The sequence below is a fragment of the Oncorhynchus nerka genome, linkage group LG14 (assembly GCF_034236695.1).
Source record: "Oncorhynchus nerka isolate Pitt River linkage group LG14, Oner_Uvic_2.0, whole genome shotgun sequence".
Classification (NCBI taxonomy): Eukaryota; Metazoa; Chordata; class Actinopteri; order Salmoniformes; family Salmonidae; genus Oncorhynchus; species Oncorhynchus nerka.
The window spans coordinates 38,368,571-38,389,200 of record NC_088409.1 but is presented as its reverse complement, the minus strand read 5'-3'; the positions used below and the strand labels follow the sequence as shown (position 1 = coordinate 38,389,200).

General features: G+C 43.7%; 2 protein-coding genes, 1 non-coding gene and 1 pseudogene across 6 annotated transcripts in view; all 4 read right to left on the bottom strand.

Moving 5' to 3' along the window:
• Nucleotides 1-3,706: 3,706 nt before the first annotated feature.
• LOC115140993 (T-complex protein 1 subunit gamma-like) lies at nucleotides 3,707-8,028 on the bottom strand. Its single transcript, XM_029679550.2, has 14 exons — nucleotides 7,921-8,028; nucleotides 7,234-7,295; nucleotides 7,058-7,108; nucleotides 6,900-6,962; nucleotides 6,693-6,789; nucleotides 6,313-6,430; nucleotides 6,002-6,188; nucleotides 5,735-5,884; nucleotides 5,479-5,611; nucleotides 5,290-5,371; nucleotides 5,010-5,190; nucleotides 4,577-4,822; nucleotides 4,355-4,486; nucleotides 3,707-4,014 (listed from the first exon to the last, which is right to left on the bottom strand). The coding sequence occupies exons 1-14, from the start codon at nucleotides 7,946-7,948 to the stop codon at nucleotides 3,922-3,924; spliced, it is 1,623 nt and encodes a 540-aa protein (XP_029535410.1). The 5' UTR covers nucleotides 7,949-8,028; the 3' UTR covers nucleotides 3,707-3,921.
• LOC115142291 (small nucleolar RNA SNORA15) lies at nucleotides 4,119-4,254 on the bottom strand. The gene has a single exon (XR_003865497.1). It is a non-coding gene; the product is annotated as a small nucleolar RNA SNORA15 (small nucleolar RNA).
• Nucleotides 8,029-9,832: 1,804 nt separating the features above from the next.
• On the bottom strand, nucleotides 9,833-12,857 carry LOC115140992 (protein disulfide-isomerase A3-like; annotated as a pseudogene).
• A 76-nt stretch (nucleotides 12,858-12,933) lies between these two features.
• The window catches only part of gon4lb (gon-4 like b), a 25,315-nt gene continuing 17,618 nt past the window's right edge, over nucleotides 12,934-20,630 (bottom strand). For 3 of the 4 annotated variants that reach the window (XM_029679546.2, XM_029679547.2, XM_029679549.2), the window contains exons 21-31: nucleotides 19,365-20,630; nucleotides 18,910-19,177; nucleotides 18,599-18,759; nucleotides 18,238-18,435; nucleotides 16,636-16,779; nucleotides 16,249-16,545; nucleotides 16,049-16,159; nucleotides 15,742-15,952; nucleotides 13,881-14,184; nucleotides 13,699-13,801; nucleotides 12,934-13,579 (exon numbers count right to left, since the gene is read on the bottom strand). The exon at nucleotides 19,365-20,630 is cut by the window's right edge and continues 873 nt beyond it. In XM_029679546.2, coding sequence (XP_029535406.1) covers nucleotides 13,460-13,579; nucleotides 13,699-13,801; nucleotides 13,881-14,184; nucleotides 15,742-15,952; nucleotides 16,049-16,159; nucleotides 16,249-16,545; nucleotides 16,636-16,779; nucleotides 18,238-18,435; nucleotides 18,599-18,759; nucleotides 18,910-19,177; nucleotides 19,365-20,630 — 3,183 coding nt within the window. In that variant the 3' untranslated portion in view covers nucleotides 12,934-13,459. The remainder of the gene's footprint in view (nucleotides 13,580-13,698; nucleotides 13,802-13,880; nucleotides 14,185-15,741; nucleotides 15,953-16,048; nucleotides 16,160-16,248; nucleotides 16,546-16,635; nucleotides 16,780-18,237; nucleotides 18,436-18,598; nucleotides 18,760-18,909; nucleotides 19,178-19,364) is intronic. The other variant, XM_029679548.2, reaches the window with a different exon arrangement.

The following is a 20,630-nucleotide window of genomic DNA, read 5'->3' as shown; positions in this document are numbered from 1 at the left end:
GGTGTCGACCCAGAGACTGGAGAGAAAGCCCAGAGATGACAACACCACTCTTCCTCTGTTTCTACCTGGCCTGATTCTGGAGATCTGGGTCAGATATAATGAATGTCTAGAACAGGTCAAGTGGTTTGGAACCTGGCTGTACAGACTCTCTCAATGTTGTGAAATACTTTTCTCATCCCCTTTACATTGGTAGGTGAACAAGCATTTAAAAGTATCCATCAAGGAATATGAGTTTTTTTTATTAGGGTGTATGGAGGATTTTGGTACACTGCCATCTGCTTCTGTACAGGGCAGGGAAAAGCAAACCTTTAAATACTTTTATGGCATTTCATTGCTCCCTTTTCTCATATTCTGAACCACTGTCCCGATGAGTCAACAAAAAAGACTCCCTTCATATTGCTTTGAATGGTCTTCTCAGGTCAGGGTATAGAGATAAAGCCCAGGAATCCATGTACTTGCACGGTCTGTTGACATGTACAGTACCAGTTAAAGGTTAGGACACACCTACTCATTCAAGGGTTTTTCCATTGTAGAATAATAGTGAAGACATCAAAAATATGAAATAACACATGGAGTGTTAAACAAATCACAATATATTTCATATTTTAGATTCTTCAGAGTAGCCACCCTTTGCCTTGACAGCTTTGCACACGCTTGGCACTCTGAACCAGCTTCACCTGGAATGCTTTTCCAATAGTCTGGAAGGAGTTCCTACATATGCTTAGCACTTGTTGGCTGCTTTTCCTTCACTATGCGGTCTAACTCTTCCCTAACAATCTCAAGTGGGTTGAGTTGGGTGATTGTGGTGGCCAGATAATCTGATGCAGCACTCCATCACTCTCCTTGGTCAACTAGCCCTGACACAGCCTGGAGATGTGTTGGGTCAATGTCCTGTTGAAAAACAAATGATAGTCCCACTAAGCGCAAACCAGATGGGATGGCATATCGCTGCAGAAGCCATGCTGGTTAAGTGTGCCTTGAATTCTAAATAAGTCACTGATAGTGTCACCAGCAAAGCACCCCCAAACCATCACACCTCTAACACACATGCTTCACCGTTGGAACCACACATGCAGAGCTCATCCGTTCACCTACACTGTCTCAGAAAGACACAGTGGTTGGAACCAAAAATCTCATATTTGGTCTCAACCAAAGGACAGATTTCCACCGGTCTAATGTCCATTGCTCGTGTTTTTTTGGCACAAGTCTGATTGTCCTTTAGTGGTGGTTTCTTTGTAGCAATTCGACCATGAAGGCCTGATTCACGCAGTCTCCTCTGAACAGTTGATTTTGAGATGTGTTTGTTACTTGAACTCTGTGTAGCATTTATTTGGGCTGCAATTTGAGGCTCGTAACTCTAATGAACTTATCCTCTGCATTAGAGGTAACTCTGGGTCTTCATTTTCCGTGGCGGTCCTCATGAGAGCCAGTTTCATAGCGCTTGATGGTTTTTGCTACTGCACTTCTAGAAACGTTAAAATTATTGACATTTTCCAGATTGACTGACTCATGTCTTAAAATAATGGACTCTCCTTTCTCTTTGCTTATTTATACTTTTATTGCCATAAGGTATTTTACCAAATAGGGCTACCTTGTCACAACGCAAGTGACTGGCTCAAACGCATTTAAAGAAATTCCATAAAAATGTACTTAACAAGGCAAACCTGTTAATTGAAATTCATTCCAGGGGACTACCTCATGAAGCTGGTTGAGAGAATGCCAAGTGCGCAAATCTGTCAAGGCAAAGGCCGACTATATTTTGATTTGTTATACACTTTTTTGGTTACTACATGATTCCATGTGTCACGTCATAGTCTCCACTATTATTCTACCATGAAATGAAGAAAAACCTTGGAATGAGTAGGTGTGTCCACTAGAGGTCAACCGATTATGATTTTAATGCTGATACTGATTATTGGAGGACCAAAAAAAGCAGATACCAATTAATCTGACGATTTTATATATATAATAATGACAATTACAATACTGATTGAACACTTTTTACTTAATATAATACATCAATAAAATCAATTTATCCTCAAATAATGAAACATGTTCAATTTGGTGTAAATAATGCAAAAACTAAGTAAAAGTGTAATATGTGCCATGTAAAAAAGCTAATGTTTCAGTTCCTTGCTCAGAACATATGAAAGCTGGTGGTTCCTTTTAACATGAGTCTTCAATATTCCCAGGTAAGAAGTTTTAGGTTGTAGTTATTGTTAGGACTATTTCTCTATACTATTTGTATTTCATATAACTTTGACTATTGGATGTTCTAATAGGTACTTTAGTATTGCCAACCTTATCTCGGAAGTTTATAGGCTTGAAGTCATAAACAGCGCAATGCTTGAAGCACAGCTAAGAGCTGCTGGCAAATGCAGGAAAGTGCTGTTTGAATGAATGCTTATGAGCCTGCTGCTGCCTACCACTGCTCAGTCAGACTGCTCTATCAAATCTGAGTCTTAATTATAATAACACAGAAATATGAGCCGTAGGTCATTAATATGGCCAAATCCGGAAACTATCATTTCGAAAACAAACACTTATTCTTTGAAATACGGAACCTTTCCGTATTTTATCTAACGGGTGGCATCCCTAAGTCTAAATATTGCAGTTACATTGCACAACCTTCAATGTTATGTCATAATTATGTACAAGTCTGGCAAATTAATTACGGTCTTCACACACTTCGCAACAAGCCAGGCAGCCCAAACTGCTGCATATACCCGGACTCTGCTTGCACAGAACGCCAGAGAAGTGACACAATTTCCCTAGTTAAAATAAATTCATGTTAGCAAGCAATATTAACTAAATATACAAGTCTAAAAATATATACGTGTGTATTGATTTTAAGAAAGGCATTGATGTTTATGGTTAGGTACACATTGGTGCTAAGACGGTACTTTTTTCATGAATACGCTTGTTAAATCACCCATTTGGCGAAGTAGGCTGTGATTCAATGATAAATTAACAGGCACCGCATCGATATGCAACGCAGGACAAGCTAGATAAACTAGTAATATCAACCATGTGTAGTTAACTAGTGAATATGTTAAGATAGTATTTTTTATAAAATATAAGTTTAATGCTAGCTAGCACCGTGGCTCCTTGCTGCACTCGCATAACAGGTAGTCAAGCATGCCACGCAGTCTCGTGGAGGGCAATGTAATCGGCCATAATCAGTGTCCAAAAATGACAATTACCGATTGTTATGAAAACTTGAAAATGGGCCCTAATTAATTGCCCATTCCGATTAATCGGTCGACCTCTACTCCAGACTGGTACTGTATATGTGTAAAGTTGCAAACATACGGAGTCAAAAAAAAAGAAAAGTTAACCATGACCTATTGCATGGTTTTATGACTTCCTAATAGGCCTATTCAACACATTCAGGGATGTTATGATAAAATAGAACCTTGATGTAACCGGAAGTAATATTTTATTATCTGTTGTGTACTCACCTCTGGTTTATTTCAATATGCTGTGGTGAATTGCATTTTTTTTTCTCCATGCATTTAACTTTAATAAAGCTGAAGATAATATTTTTATGTCTGTTGCTGAGAGAAACCTATCCTTAAAAAGGCTAAAACAGTATAACCTGTTTCCACTTTAACTGGGTACTACAGTGCTATAAACAATACTCATGGAAGATACTTCTTATTTAATCTGCCACAACTAAAGATATACAATGAACTGTGAGTCAGACCGTATTCGATTTGAATTTTATAGCAAATCAAACATACATGGCTACTGTGATGCTTGATTATCGACACACATACTTGGTTGAGAACAGACAATCCAGGCCAAACATTTAGTATTTTTGCAAAGTAGCATCCCAAAAGAGAACAGTAGGCTGTACTATGTACACTAGCGGTCTGTTTGCCCACTGGTCTACCAACCCATTTCTTTCCTCATTTATCTTCACTCTGCTCCCTGTCCTCCTCCAGCCTGGTCATCACCTTTCTTCTTGATTCCAGACACAATGTCATCAATGCGGAGCAGCAAGATGGCCGTCTGAAAGGCAAGAAGAGATCAAAATTACATTAGTGGGGTTCACTGAAACCAGTGACTGTTTAAAGTCATAAAACGACAAGAGACACTAAAGGTGCCCTGAGTTTCATTGTATTCACTTTGATGTGAAGGAGATAAGGCACTGGAAAGCACTCATCCTTTAGAGTAGTAGGAGTGAAAATGTTTTTGCATGGTGTCTGACTGCATTCACTACTGACAAAGTAAAACAGAATTCGTCCATGCCTTGTACAATATGTTTTAAAAACAGTAAGTCTCAAGCATTTGCTGCAGATACATTCAAGATGAATCTCACTTTCAACAGCAGCCTATTAGCCCCTCTTACCTCCACAGCAGTCTTGTAAGTCTGGGCCTTGACAGCCAGCGGCTCACAGATGCCAAGCTCCATCATGTCTGCCAAGGTGCCAGTCTCTCCGTTCACACCCCATGATGCACAGGCCTCCAGGGTGTGCTTGGCCTACAGAGGGGGGGTAAGATAAATAAAACAACATAGCTGTGCCCAACAAAATGATTAAAGGTGCATATTTTAGAGCAAAACCACACGTACCCTGAGAGAGGTGAGCACGCGGATGGTGGAGGCTCCACAGTTTTGGATGAGTGTACGGGGGATAACCTCCAGGGCCTGGGCCACGGCACGGTAGGGCCACTGCTCCACCCCAGTCAGGGTCTTGGAACGCTCCATCAGCCTCTTGGACACAGCCATTTCCACCGCCCCGCCTCCAGGGAGTAGAGATGGGTCCAGTAGCACGTTACGACACACCTGCATGGCATCCTGCAAGTTACGCTCCACCTCCTGAGGGACAGAGAGACACACACACCATCAACACTGTTTGGTTCCACAATGAAGCATTGAGCACAATAGGATACCATGAGGATCAAATCATCCTGTCTTGTTACGGTATGCCTGAAAATGAGCTGCTTCTGCCGCAACGGAGACATCTTAACATATTCTTGTGCATGAGGGGTAACTTGATACGTACAGCCAGGATCTCTTTGCTGGCTCCTCTCAGCAGGATGGTGCAGGCTTTGGGGTCTTTGCACTCTGTGACGAAGGTGAAGTACTCGTCTCCAATCTTCTTGATCTCAAACAGGCCGGCGCCAGTTCCCACGTCCTCCTCACGCAGCTCATCTGTACGGCTGGCAATGCGAGCCCCACATGCCCTGAGAATATGATATCAGCGTTAATAGTCAATTAACAATTTAAAAGGATTAATAGTTAGCACATCTTCAGAATACTATACTGTGTGGAATGGACCTTACCTTGAAATGCGGTTGTTGTCAGTCTTTCTGACACGGCGGATGGCTGTGATGTTGGCCTTCATCAGATAGTGTTGTGCCAGGTCTGGGGAGATGAGTGGAAAAGTGAGTTTCTCTGGTCAGTGCAGGGGAGCTTTGGTGGATTAAGAGCGGTTGCTAAAATTGTACATACAGATTTTGTATGTGAAGTACCTGAGATGCCCTTCTCGGTGAAGATGAGGTCTGGCTTGAGGCGGATGATGTCTTCACAGATCGTCTGGATGTACTCTTCCTCCATCTGAAGGATTCTAGAAAAATCCTCCTCACGTGTGATCTCAATGTCAGTCTGCATAGGAACACAACATTTATTGGCTAGTACCTACTACTGTTATTTTTATACTGTATGTGTGTGCTGGTAATGCATTTGTGTGGATGTATCAATGACACTGTGTACATGTGTTTTCAGTACCTGGCTCTCGCCCTTCTTGTACTCCAGGGAGCAGTCCAGCAGGATGATGCGGGGGTTCTTGATCATTCTGCGCATGCGGGGGTGAGTGACGTCCTTGTTGACCATCACACCTTTTAGCACACATGAGTCCTCAATGAAGCCACCAGGCACCTATAACCATAGTAAAACAAGGAGGAATCAACCGACCTGGTGTCATTTTCCCAATGACCACACCCTTGTCATACTTATTGATGTCAATTATGTAACCGCAAGACCTTTAACGCTTACCTTCTCCACTTTGGCGTACAGCTTAATGTTGATTTCCTTGCGTCCGTGCTCCTCCAACTCCACAGTGCGCACGGCGTCCAGGGCAATATTACACGCCATGGTAGACCAACGGCTCAAGGCCTTGGTGCAGATGGCAGAGTTGATGATCTTCAGCATCTGCGCCCTGTCATTCACATCCACCGGGGTGCTGGGAGGGAACAGAGACAGTCGTCAATAGAACTGAGTGTAAAAGTGTGCGAGGGAGGATTGTGTGTGTAAGTGAATGCAATTGAGTGTTCATCAGTAAGTGTGTAAGTGTATGCAATCTATACCTGATGTCTTTGAGCATGTCGAGCATGTCGTCCAGGGCGTGTCTGTAGGCACTGATGATGACTGTGGGGTGCATCTGCTGCTCCAGGAACTGCTCTGCTACAGACAGCATCTCCCCAGCTAGAGACCGACAAAATATTGGAAAAAATGTTAACCAAGAGCGGTTTTAAAAATGTGCACACTCAGTACGATGGCTTAGAGGACGATTGATTCTTACGATTCATCAACGTGGTCCTCTCGGAGTCGGAGTGCCACAACATCCAGTCCTAAATAGCCTGAAGCTCAAAAGGGTACATTGACTATGTTGAAGAGGTTGACTGGATCTCAGTCAATTCCATGTCAATGGAGTGAGATTAAATACTTCCACTACCAGGCCACTTACCAAGGATGATGACTGACGTGGTGCCGTCTCCCACCTCCTCATCCTGGGTGCGGCTGATCTCAATCATGGACTTGGCTGCCGGGTGCTGCACTTGGATCTGTGTTTGTTTACAGGAAAGGTAACTAACAGACCTAAATTTGTTTACATTTACCATCTTCCAAATACAGTGTACGGGTGCTTATGGGAAATGTAGTGCAGAAACCTCACCTCTCGGAGGATGGCATTACCATCGTTGGTCATGACAATGCCACCCATGGGGTCTAGCAGCATCTGTTAATAGATAGGGAAAGGTTAAGACAGTTGTATTTTGGTGTCACTTTGGGATTTAAGTATCTAAGGACCAGGAATTGTGTCTTGGTACAAACCTTCATCATGGCTCTTGGTCCCAGGCATGTTCTGATGACATCTGCTATTGCCTATAAAAGTAGACTTCGTAAGGCTGCAGGAATTTCTCATGTTTCATTATCGCAATTAAACCTCAGTCAGAAGTTAAATTATTGGGTAATGGGAAGGGGAAGTCCGAGTGGTGTGTCATCTTTACCTTTGCTGCACTGATGTTCCCTTTCTGAACCTTGCGTCCAGACTCTCTTTTCATATTCTGGCCTAAAGAGAGAAGATCATTGAGGTGGCGACAGAGGGGCAGTCTCTTAACTAGGCCTATACTCAAAATGACTGACCATGATGCTGCGGTTTGTTCAGTGTATTTAGCAACTTGATGGACAACATGGTAGGCCAACAAGTGTGTAGTTATAAGTACATTTAATTTCTGAAATTACATTTGCAAGATTGTCTGCACCATCGTTAGCTACCGTGTTGCCACTGCTCGAACCAGATACTTAGACCAACCCCAAAAACGGGGAGACACCGGGGAAATAGCTCAACTTAAAATGTAATTTAGCTAGTAAGGCAGCTTAGCAAATTATTATCCATTAATCTTACCCGAGGGGTTTGTCTAACTACGTTTGATGGCGTGCATAACAATACCAAATAGAACACTAGCAGAACAGTATCCCTGTTTATTCCCCAAATTTGATAAGTTTATAGCCGATTGTTCCGCTAACAGCGCAGCATGACTGTCATAACTCGAGACATCACTGGCTAGCTAGGCCCGAACGCCGGGCATCACCTCGCGTGAATGAAAAAGCTCACAAATATAGCAAAATATAAAATACACTTAAAACACTAATGTATTTAATTCATTGATAAATGTTGTAACTTTATCACTCACTCAACACGACGATTGGTCTTCCCATCATTTTGGCAGCGTGCGTAGATCAACCGGCTACCAAGTTCTCAAACGCAGCACAGGAAAGGCTCATTTGTTTGTGGCTGGGCGGGTTGGGGAAAAAATGACCAATTAAGGACGAGGGAATTTTGATGAACAGCCGTACAACCCAATCTGCGTGACTACGAAAGAGGAAGTCGCCAGTGGGGGCGCTATCTTCAAGTTTATATTGTTTCCTCGTGTGATTACCCTAGCAAATTAAATCCTATGTCGCAGTACATATGGACATTATATAGAAACCCAATAAATGACCAGCTCCGTTGTATCAATTATGTGCATGACGGCATAAAACTACCTGTATCTTCAAACGTTTAGATACATTTACTAGGCTTACCATTTGGTGCACTGTACGTACAACCTTCATCACGCACAGGTATTGCATTTTGGGATATGTAGTAGTCCAGAAAGAAACAAGACCATTCTGTAACGTATCAAATAATACCCATGCATTGGACATTGCCCGACCTTGATAACTCTCTTTTCATGAAAGAAACATAAAATTATTTCAGTAGTTACTCAAATGCAAATAAAAGCTCAACGAGACGTAAGTCAAATGTCACGTAAAACATAAATCGCAGAAGAGGGGCTAGCTGATGTAACTATACATTCTAGGAAAACAAATAATTCCAATAAATATCACTGTAATTTCCAATAACAAATAAACATAGCTCTCTAACAAAAATGACTAATATGTGGATTATGTGCGAAATTGTGTATATAACACGAAACAAAATAGTGATGTTGAGTGTCTTTAAAAATCAAATAGAGTTCAATTTGATAAATTCGGGACAATGAGACATTTCAAACTTTATTTTTTAAATTTAACTAGACAAGTCAGTTAATAAGATCAAATTCTTATTTACAATGACGGCCTACCGGGGCACAGTGGGTTAACTGCCTTGTTCAGGGGCAGAACGTCATATTTTACCTTTTATTCAATCCAGCACCTTTCGGTTACTGGCCCAACTAGGTTTCCTCTCCTCAAGAGCATTTATGGAAGATGCACAAAAGTGTGCAAATGTATATAAAAAAGAAAGACATACCCAAATGAGATGCTTGGCATAAACGCAGGGGGGCCCAAGGACCGAGTTTGGGAAACCACATGCTAAATGACCAAAATGTAATGTCAAATGTATTTTCTTGTCTAAATCTTTTTGTATCAGATATTTTGTAACTTTTTGTTTGTTTTTTGTGTTTGTACCCCCTTTTTTCTCCCTCATCGCTGCAACTCCCCAAAGGGCTCGGGAGGCAAAGGTCGAGTCATCCTCCGAAACATGACCCACCAACCTCGCTTCTTAAAACCCACCCACTTAACCCGGAAGCCAGCTGCACCAATGTGTCAGAGGAAACAACCTTGTGAAACACCGGAGGAAACACAACTGACAACAGAGGTCAGCCTGCAGGCACCCGGCCAGCCACAAGGAGTCGCTAGAGTGTGATGAGCCAAGTAAAGCCCCCCGGCCAAACCCTCCCCTTACCCGGACAACGCTGGGGCAATTGTGCACCGCCCTATGAGACTCCCAATAACGACCGGTTGTGATACAGCCCGGGATCAAACCCGGGTCTGTAGTGACGCCTCAGTGCCTTGCACCACTCGGGAGGCCCCTGTATCAGACATTTGATTCTATTTTTATCTATTTGCTTAGCAGGCACTTTTTTATTTGTACCCGTAAGCAACTTTGCAAAAACTGTTGCACATAATTTTTCCTTTTCTACATTTATCTATAGTCTGACTGAGGTACATTACTCAGAGTCAAGGACGCTACACTAGTATGCCTTTCTTGGGAATATTAATAGCAACCACCAAGTCACCAGTTTAACTGCAAAACCAATCTGCATGTGTTGCCTATTTTAATTTTTTTTTTAATTTTACCTTTATTTAACCAGGCAAGTCAGTTAAGAACAAATTCTTATTTTCAATGACGGCCTGGGAACAGTGGGTTAACTGCCTGTTCAGGGGCAGAACGACAGATTTGTACCTTGTCAGCTCGGGGGTTTGGTTACTAGTCCAACGCTCTAACCACTAGGCTACCCTATTACTGTACTTGCAGATGCTCCATCCTCTCACATTGAGAACATTACTCTTTTGAAGCCCCATGAAAAAACAGCAGATTTTTAAATGTAGAAGTCCTCTATGTTATGAGTATTCAGTGTTGCTGGTAAGGCACAGAAACCCAAAGGAGATCTTCTGGTCGGAAACTGTGTATTGCAATGGATGGCTCCTTTTTCCCCCTTATAGTTCATGTCTTCTGCTTCTTTGCCAGTCCACCCACTCATCCCTTGTTTTTTCTTCTCTCTCTTCATTGCACTCTCACAAGTCTTCTCTGGCAGTGCCCAGGACAAGGGGATGTGTGGCCTCCTCCTTCAGATATTTGAGGAAATCATTCACCTCACGGCCACCCTATTGACAGATACGGACGGTTAAAACTGTGAAGGAATGTATCAGAATATTGATTACAGAGCATTAAGTGTTATTTAATCCATGTCCTTTGGAGGAGGAAAAGTGGTGTTGTAGCCTAACCTTGTATATCCGAGGTTGGTCCTTGTATATCCGAGGTTGGTCCTTCTGTCCTGCTGAGACTGCTTCAGTTTACCAGCAAAGTAGTCCTCCAAGAACCTCTCCAGGGATTTCCCGTCCCGTCTGCAATGGATGGACAGATTAGCAGTGTGACAGCTGGCCAGACTGCATAAGGAAGGGTCTGTGATGGTCATGTGTTGTCGTAACTCACGTGAACTCCTCCTGCATGCTGTACTTGTGGCCCTCCCTGTTCCTGATGGTGATGAGAGGTAGCTCTCCCCCGTCGGATAGACCCGGGCCAAACTCCTCCTCCAGCTCATCCTGGAACTCTGCTCTGTTGGCCACAGCGTAACTCAGCCCCTGAGACTGGAACTGAGTGGTCACTTTCATCACCCTAGGGAGAGAGAAGGGGTAGTGAAAGTGATGGAGAGAGAAAAAGAGAGAGGTGGATATCAGGTAAGAGCAGTTTCTTTCCCCGTGCTGTGGCCCTCACCAGCTAGCCATCAGGTTTATAGGGACTAAGTGAATTTGCCCCATGCCATCACCACGCTGTCCTCAAACTTGCTGTTGAGTCGTGGGGGCCGGAAGAGCACCACCGTTCTGGTTAAGAGAGACACAAGAGGAGAGTGACATCATCATAAGGTACTACTACTTGGCAATAATCTATGATGTCATATCCAACTAATGTGCCCTCATAGTCTAGTGACCAGAGGTCTGAATGTTCAGAACCCAGGTGGGATTATATGTAAGGGGAGCTACAGCACATACTCTGATTCCACGCCGTGTTTGAGGCCCAGGCTCAGGTCTGCAGTGTATGCAAAGCGGTGGCTGTCTCTCATTGCACTAGACGCCTTCAGAAACTCAGCCATCTGAGAGTTGTCAGCACCTGAGAAAAAACCTGACAGCAGGGAGGGAGAATATAAGTCCCTCATATAGTTCACTAAAAATATACATGCAATTGTTTTATTTCAATAGACTAAAGGATCTCTACTTTGCTGTGATTAATAAAGTGAACTCACCAACCACACTGGCTTCAAAATTGTTGATGAATGCATCCAGGTCTCTCTCATTGTGCAGAGGAATGGAACTGGGACCTGCCTGTTTTTTCACGAAGCTCACAATGCCATATATGGGAACATGGGACAACATTAGATGAGTCATACATACACTAAAAACACAGACACAAACCAGAGCAGCAATGGTTTTAAAGTAGCCACCTGCACTCCTGGGTCCATCATAAGCAGCAAAGTCCTCTCCATTGCGGAAGATTTTGAGTGTGGTGGGGTACCCATTGACGCCAAAACGTCCACACGTCTCAGAGTTCACTGTGCAGTCTACCTGGGGAAAATGACAGAAACCGGTTTAATAGCAGTGCATTCAGAGTGGCGGTATGTAGAAGCAGCCCTGATGTTAAAGCTACTGTGGGAACTGATCTCAATTCACCAATAAAGATCAAAGAGAAGCAACAGAGCTATCATGGAAAGTTGACCCCCACATTTTAAAGCAATACCCATCCTGTGGAACAAAAATAGATTGTAACTAATCTGGATGCAAGGAAATAAAATGCATCCCCTGGGGTGTCATGTGTGGAGAAACTAGTATACTCACTTTAGCTAAAGACACTGTCACTTTTCGTTTTGTTGCTGCAGTTTCATATTCTGGGGCTAGTTGCTGGCGGTGACCACACCTGAAAGAGAGATGGGATGAAGGGAGGCGCCATACAAAGGAAGCGAATGATAAAATGTCACAAATACTAGAGGCAAGTGTGACAGCTGAGATATCAGGTGACTTAGAAAAGTGTTAAAGAGAGACCTAGACTAGTCATAATCCACTACTCAAATATGTCAGCGCAGAATGCACAAATAATGTAACACTGTTAGTTTGAATTGAGCAGACACATTGAGTCAATAAAGCGATCTAGATTAAGACAGTGTTATCGGCTAACGTTAGCTGCACAGTTCTAACTGTAAATAGTTAAACTATCTACAACATTGTGCGGTATAATCGATATTAAAATCAGGAATGAATTTGTATTTACTAAACATGTTTAGATGGCTGTCGTTCGTGCGTGCTAATTCATTAGCGAAGAACTCCACCAACAGTCTCGTACTCGAAATCAGAATTCCGGAGCTCGAGCACGTCGCTGGCGGCTACAAAGACGTTCTGCTGAGACAAAGCAAAAAGCAAGAACAGGCTAAATGGACCCAAGGTACCCATCGCAGCAGAATTAATTGCTCCCAATAGCGATATACTGTAGCTGATATCCTCTGCTTTTCACTACCGCTCACTGCTCTGCATTCGTTCACTGCCGGGTGAGTGTAGTAGAGCCGTTACCAGGCACATCTGTGTGGGTCTAGTAGACGTCTAGATGTGCGCCTTGGAGATTGCACTCTTATAACATCTCAGTTATCAACGAAAGGAATTAATCAAAAAAGGCAAACGGATAAATTACGTTTATTTTGTATAAAATATATAACTCTTGTACAGGTAGTATTACCGTGCATATACATGCACAACTCAGGGAATTGAAAAAAGTATTTAAAAAAAAAACATGTACATTATTGGACTAAACACCATGTCTATTTCTAGTATTTATTCAACTTTTGCCACACTAAGAGACTATGTTCCCTGGTCCCTCAGTAGTGCATTTGAGTGATACCTTTTAGACAAAGGGTGCATTTCTTTCAATAAATTAGTGATGTACAGTTACACAGTGCTCACTGTCAAAATTGGTTCTGGTAAAAATTGAAAAGCTGCCATCTTTCAAGCTGCTGGTGTTGCTTCAGCTCAGATGATTCTGATATGAGTTTATTAAAAGCATTCATATGCCCTCAATGTTGCTTCCAGATTTCACCAGCCTTGAACTGGTTAGTATGAATATACTGCAGTCAAGTATCTTCTCTGCTCCTCTCCTTTGAAGTATCTGAATTTAGTTCTGTCCTTTTTGGGTTGGTTCTGTCAAGTTCAGTCCTGCTCCTCATCTGTGACTGTCTGCTGTTCAGTGGTCACAGCTTTGTCCTCTAAGTTGACCTGGCGGGCAGCGGTGTGGAACAGGCGCATCAAGTCCCGAAACCGCCGAGACACCTGGACAAGAGAGAGATAAAAGAGTCAGTGGACGAGGGTTAATTTCACAAGCCAAGACTTTTCAACAAGTGTATTACTGTTGGATTTTTTATAGTTCGGTTACAAAAAACAACCTTCACCTCATTGAGTGTCTTATTGCCAAGTTGGGTGGAAATTGCCTGGAAAGTACTCTGATTGGCACCTTGCTGCTGACAGGTGGTTAGAATGACACGGTCAGCCTCCCTGTAACCCAAAGAGGATTATCACTCTTTAACAAAAACATTTTAAAACATTAAACAAATACCAGGCTCCTCTTTCTCACCTTGTCCAGAGTATGACCTTCTCCCCACTGGCAGTGAGGGAGATGTTTTTGGCACACACCGGGGGATCGGAAGAGGGGTTCTCCATCTCCCCGCTAAAGGCTGTTGGGGGGCAATCAGACACCCCCGAGCCTTCTCCATCCCCCTTACTCCTCTTTGGCAAGGGGCTGTTTTCTCTCTCCCCATCCTTCCACTCTTCCTCATCATCCTCATCATCCTCCTTCTCAGTGAGGGGGAGTGAGCCTTCCTCAGGACCCTCCCATGAAGGGGCTCCTTGCTTTTCTGAAAAGCATAATGGTTGTTTATCTGCAATGTGTGAAAGAGTTTAAAGGGGGGCTGAACTTCCTGATTTGACTCTAGTGTTTTGTCTCGTTCAGAAATGCAGCAATCATGACTGAAGCCAAACAAGAGTTGTCCAACTGGCCTTCACCACCACAGACCACGTGTATGGCATTGTGTGGGCGAGCGGTTTACTGATGTCAACGTTGTGAACAGAGTGTTCCACGGTGGCTGTGGTTTATGGTATTGGCAGGCATAAGCTACAGACAATGATTGCATTTTATCAATGGCAATTTGAATGCACAGAGATACCGTGACGAGATCCTAAGGCCCATTGTCGTGTTATTCATCCGCCCCAATCACCTCATGTTTCAGCATGATTATGCACAGTCCCATGTTGTAAGGATCTGTACACAATTCCTGTCAGCTAAAAATGTCCCAGTTCTTCCATGGCCTGCATACTCACCAGACATGTCACCCATTGAGCATATTTGGGATGCTCTGGATCGATGTGTACACCAGCATGTTCAGTTCCCACTAATATCCAGCCACTTCACACAGCCATTGAAGAGTGGGACAACATTCCACAGGCCACAATCAACAGCCTGATCAACTATGTGAAGGAGATGTGTGGCGCTGCATGAGGCAAATGGTGGTCACACCAGATACTGACTGATTTTCTGATCCACGCACTTACTTTTTTTTTTTTAAAGGTATCTGTGACCACCAGATGCATATCTGTATTCCCAGTCATGTGAAATCCATAGATTAGGGCCTAATTCATTTATTTCAATTGACTGATTTCAAAATATGAAATGTAACTCAGTAAAATCTTTGAAATTGTTGCATGTTGCGTTCATATTTTGGTTCAGTATAGATAACTTGACCAGGTCTTGAAGTCGTCTAGGCTAGATAGTGCTGGCCTACTTATTTTGCGACCGTGGCAAAATTGGTTTGACATTGAATAGCCTCTCTGGAGCTAGTTAGGTACAGTCAATGAATTACACAATGGAAATGGGACAATTACTTACGTTGCACATCTTTTAGTTGTCTCATTAAATGCTTCCAATATTTGTATATGCAATTCTAAAATGTATAGTTGGTTTGACGTTTAAGTCATAGACACTTGGCAGCATTGACAAACATTTTGTCCATGTACATTGTCATCTACTGATGGTCCCCAACTAGCCCGATAGGGATATTGAAAGTCAAACCAAATTGACCATAGGCATTAAAATCAGGTCGCATGCAGCTGCGCTCCGAATTGATGATTACTTGGGTGCTGACAGCTGTGGGCAGGATTTAAATAAACCCAAAAGGAAAACAGTACTCTTCATTCCGTGACATACCATTTTTTCCTATCATCTCGCAAATCTCAGTTTTGGACAAGACTGACTTTATGAGTCTTATCGATGCCACAATGCTGTTCAAAACGAGAAATTGCTTTTTAGGGGCAGTCGCACTTTAAAGTTTTTCATTCTATAGGTAACCTACAATGTATTTTCAGCCGTTTTACTTTAGTTGCTTTTGACCAAATAATGACAACAACCTTAATTCATACAGCATAGGTAGTACATTTCTTACCAGGATGTGGACTGTTGGCCCCACTGTTGACTTCATCTTTTACTTCATCGTCCACTTCTTGCTCTTCCTCTTTATCTTCCTCCCTCTCCTCTTCCCTCTCTTCCTCCCTCTCCTCACCGCCTGTCTCAGTGTGGAGGTTGGCTGTGGGGCTGGTTGCCATGGGGTACAAGGGGTCAAGGCTCTTCATCGCCCTGGGGATGCCATCGGAAGCCTGAGCGAAGACCGCATGTCACATTCTGTCATCTCCATAACTCATTTTATTCACACAGACAGTTTAGAACAACAAAACACTAGACTACGAGGCTACCTTGTTGCCATGGCAGCGAGAGCATCCTTTCCTCTTGTGTCTGCGAAGCTTGGCATCATGGCTGGCACCATGACAGAGGCAGAAGCAGTCCTTTTCTGGCCAATCACACTCCTGTGAAGGAAGACAACCAGCCAAATCAGAATCATAATTGCAAATGCAATTAGAAATCAATAAACGACACAATCCACATTTCCTCAAACCTTGTAGATGCCATGAGAACCAATCTTTCTCCTCCGGCTGCGACCTGTCATTGGTGGAATCTCTTCTTCCTCTAGATCAGGGAGGGTCACTTCTTCAAAACCACCACTTGCCCCTCCCCCTGACCCCAAGCCAACACCCTCGCCTCCGTCTATTCCGCCCCCTACCTCCTCTGGCCAACAAGCCTCTTCAAACTGCCCTGGACGGGCTGAGGGTGGGCGGAGCTCGTCAAAGAATACCCAGAATTCCCCTTGCAAGTGGGTGTGGCCTTTCAGGAGGGAGGACATCTGTGCTTTAAGCTGTAGAAAACAGAGGTGGATTACACTGGTGATTTAACATTTGTTTACTGTGCTGACAACTAATGTGAATGGTGTAGAATACTGCCATACCTCCTCAATGCTGGCAGGACTGAGGCCAGGTCCCCCCTGCAGAGCACGTACGATTTTCTGGTAGTGAGAAAGGTTTTCCCCAAAACTAATCTCCAGCTGCCTCAGGAAGCGTCGACTCCGCTCAAATGCCTGCTGCTCCTCAAACTGAACAGGACATAAAACATCATAGTCGAAGAGTATTAATGGCTTTTTCAGCAGTGAGAACTTTGCAGATTCACTACAATGTGTTTGGCTACAAGACAAATAATAATTTTGTTGAACATAATTATATTTATATATCAACACTAGAGGTCGACCGATCCATCGGCATGGCCGATTAATTGGGGCCGATTTCAAGTTTTCATAACAATTGGCGTTGCATATAATCAATGCGGTGCCGGTTAATTTATCATCGAACAGTTTACTTCGCCAAACGGGGGATGATTTAACAAATGCGCATTCGCGAAAAAAGCACAATCGTTGCACAAATGTACCTAACCATAAAAATCAATGCCTTTCTTAAAATCAATACACAGAAGTATATATTTTTAAACTTGCATATTTAGTTTTAAAAAATTCATGTTAGCAGGCAATATTAACTAGGAAACTGTTTCACTTCTCTTGCGTTCATTGCACGCAGAGTCAGGGTATATGCAACAGTTTGGGCCGCCTGGCTCGTTGCGAACTAATTTGCCAGAATTTTACACAATTATGACAACATTGAAGGTTGTGCAATGTAACAGCAATATTTAGACTTAGGGTTGCCAACCGTTCGATAAAATACAGAACGGTTCCGTATTTCACTGAAAGAATAAACGTTTTGTTTTTTAAATTATAGTTTCCGGATTTGACCATATTAATGACCAACGGCTCGTATTTCTGTGTTTATTACATTATAATTAAGGCTATGATTTGATATTTGATAGAGCAGTCTGTCTGAGCAGTGGTAGGCGGCAGCAGGCTCGTAAGCATTCATTCAAACTTTACTGTGTTTGCCAGCAGCTCTTCGCAATGCTTGATTCACATCGCTGTTTATGACTTCAAGCCTATCAACTACTGAGATTAGGCTGCCAATACTAAAGTGCCTATTAGAACATCCAATAGTCAAAGGTATATGTAATACAAATGGTATAGAGAGAAATAGTTGCCGCGTTATAATTCCTATAATAACTACAACCTAAAACTTCTTAACTGGAAATTTTGAAAAACTGGGAATATTGAACCACCAGCTTTCATATGTTCTGAGCTAGGAACTTAAACTTGAGCTTTTTTACATGGCACATATTGCACTTTTACTTTCTTCTCCAACACTGTGTTTTTGCATTACTTAAATCAAATTGAGCATGCTTCATTATTTATTTGAGACTAAATAGATTTTATTTATGTATTATATTAAGTTAAAATAAGTGTTCATTGTTCATTCAGTATTGTTGTAATTGTCATTATTACAAAAATATATAAAAATGGTTCCCATTAATCGGTATCGGCTCATTTTGGTCCTCCAATAATCGCTATAGGCGTTGAAAAATCATCATTGGCTGACCTCTAATGAACAAACACTCTGTTACATTGGGCCTGATCCTTAATAAGCATATATGAAAATGGCTGTGATGTCATCCTTACCAGACCACACTCCAAAGCCTGCTCCGGGAGGAGGAAGGCCGCAAAGTCTCTGAGGAGGTCTGGCCATTCCCCCAGAACAGGACGGAGCTGGGAGAAGAGCTCCACTGCGCTGCGCCCCTCACCCTCCTGCTCAAACTCATATAGCAGCCCCAAGAACTCCTCCACCTTACCAGGTACGCCCTGAAGGGCTTCCCGCACCTGAGGGAGGAAGACGGGTTCGAGAGTTAAAGTTTACCTTTTCTTTTTATTGGATAACTGCTACTAATGCTTTGCAACTTGTTTTGAAGTATGTCATTTAGAGTATGCTACCCGAGATCCAAAATCCACTTTACAAAAAACACAATCCATTTTTGTTCCTTACCCTGTTGAGGTAGGCCTGTGCAAAGGCGATGTCCTTGCTCTCTCTGAGGGGGTCGTTGTCTAGAATGTGGTCGTCATAGAGCAGCAGCAGCTTGGACGTATCCTTACTGTCCCTCTCCGGACGACGACTACGCCTCAGACTGCGAGGAGGCCTGCCTCGCCCTGAGGGTACCCAACCACAGGAAAAGAGAGAAGATACAAAACAAGGATTAAAATTAGTACTTATATGGATGTGAATACTTAGTAGACCATTTCTGAGAACATGAAAACATTTTGTCGTGAGTCTCCATCACCCCTAGACCTGAGACTGACCTCTGCCACGTCCAGCTCCCTTCCCACTGGCTCTGGGGGTTCCCTCCCCAGGAGGCACGTCCTCCTCTCCAGGGACCTTACTGACCCCGCCGTCTCCAGACTCCAGCCCCTCCCCCTTGGTGGGCCCCTCCTCCTCCTCAGAGTTTTCCTCCTGGGAGTTCTGGGAGACGGGGGAGTTGGGTGAGGTGGGGGAGTTTGGAGAGTTGTCCTCCTCAGAGTCACACAGCCTCCCCTCTGAGGCCAGCCATGTCAGCTTCTTCATGGTCTCCTGTGGGATAGATGGTGGGCGACCGTTAGCAGGCTTAAGGAGAACTAATGAAGAGACTATTCTTAACTTTCTAGATATATTAAGGTAGAATATTGTAAAAATAGAAACATTTGCTAGCTGTCTGAACAGGTAACCTTACGCTACTTTCATGCCAAAAAATTCAGACTTAAACTTTTAAGTTACGTACCTGCAGCTCGGGCACTGAGAGAACAGACTCCTCTGAGGCTGATGACATCACTTCCTCTTCATCTTCATCCTGAGTCAGGTCATCAAAATCTTCCTCTTCCTCCTCCTCTCCTTGCCTCTCCTGCTCTCCATCCCCGTCTTTCTCTCCATCCTTCTCTCCTCCTCCATTCGGTCCTCCATCTCTTTCTCCCTCTTCTTCCCCCTCTCCACTTCCCTTTCCATCTTCACCCTGCTCTCCGTTTCTCTCCTCCTCTCCCCCTCTTCCACTGTCTCCTTCTCTTTGGTCACCCTCTTCTCCACCATTCTTCTCTCCTCCTCCTCCAGTTTGTTCCTGTGCTACAGTCCTTCCACTCAGCATGCCCATGCCATGCACACCACAATCTCCCTCCTCTTCTTCCCTTCTCTCATCCTTTTCACCACTATTTCCCTCAGGTGGTATGTCAGGTATGTGCGTTGATGTAGCTGCCATGCACCACCTCTCTAGCCCCACCTCTCTCCTCTCTTCTTCTCCCCCTATCTTGTTATTCTCCACCCCATCCTCCCCTCCCTCCATTTCACCAACCACCATTCTCTCAAGGGCGTCAGCATGGCTTTCCAGGCTGGAGCAGGGGCTTCCAGAGGGTGACTCAGAAAGTGTCAGGAGAGGACCCTCCACAGCCCCCCATCCCTCCTTCTCTTCCAGCTCCCCCTCTTCCCGTAATCCCTCCACCAATCGGTGCAGCTGCTCCTCTAAACTCGACCCGGAAGCATGTCCGCTAGTCAGAACACTGTTGGGCAACCGGACACTCAGTGCCTGCTGGTAGCCCATTGTGCCATTAGGTAAAGTGGTGAGTGGCGAGAGGCAGGAAGGTATGCCATTCGTTAACCCAGTAATATTGTGTTGGAGTGCAGGCGACAGACCAAACGGGAGGCTTTCAGACCGGTGAAACCCATTCTCTGAAGCATTGGATGACACGGACCCATTTGAGACCAGGCGGTTTTTGGGCACCCATAGCATTTGCATAGAACCATCGGTCGCAGTTTGTACCAGTACATACTGGTCATTCTTAGGGGCTGAGAGGCTCTGGATGATTGACGGAGACATAATATCATGGGAGCTGCTAGACTGGAGTGTGAAAGTATCTGTATTAGTAATGTTCGGAGTGTATCCAGAAAGGTTCTGGGAATAGGTTAAGGATGGGTCAAACCCAACTTCATCTTTGACCTCTGCATGAATTGGTTGCCCCCAGGTGCTGTTCTGATTGTCGAGGGAGAGGTTCATAGGGCT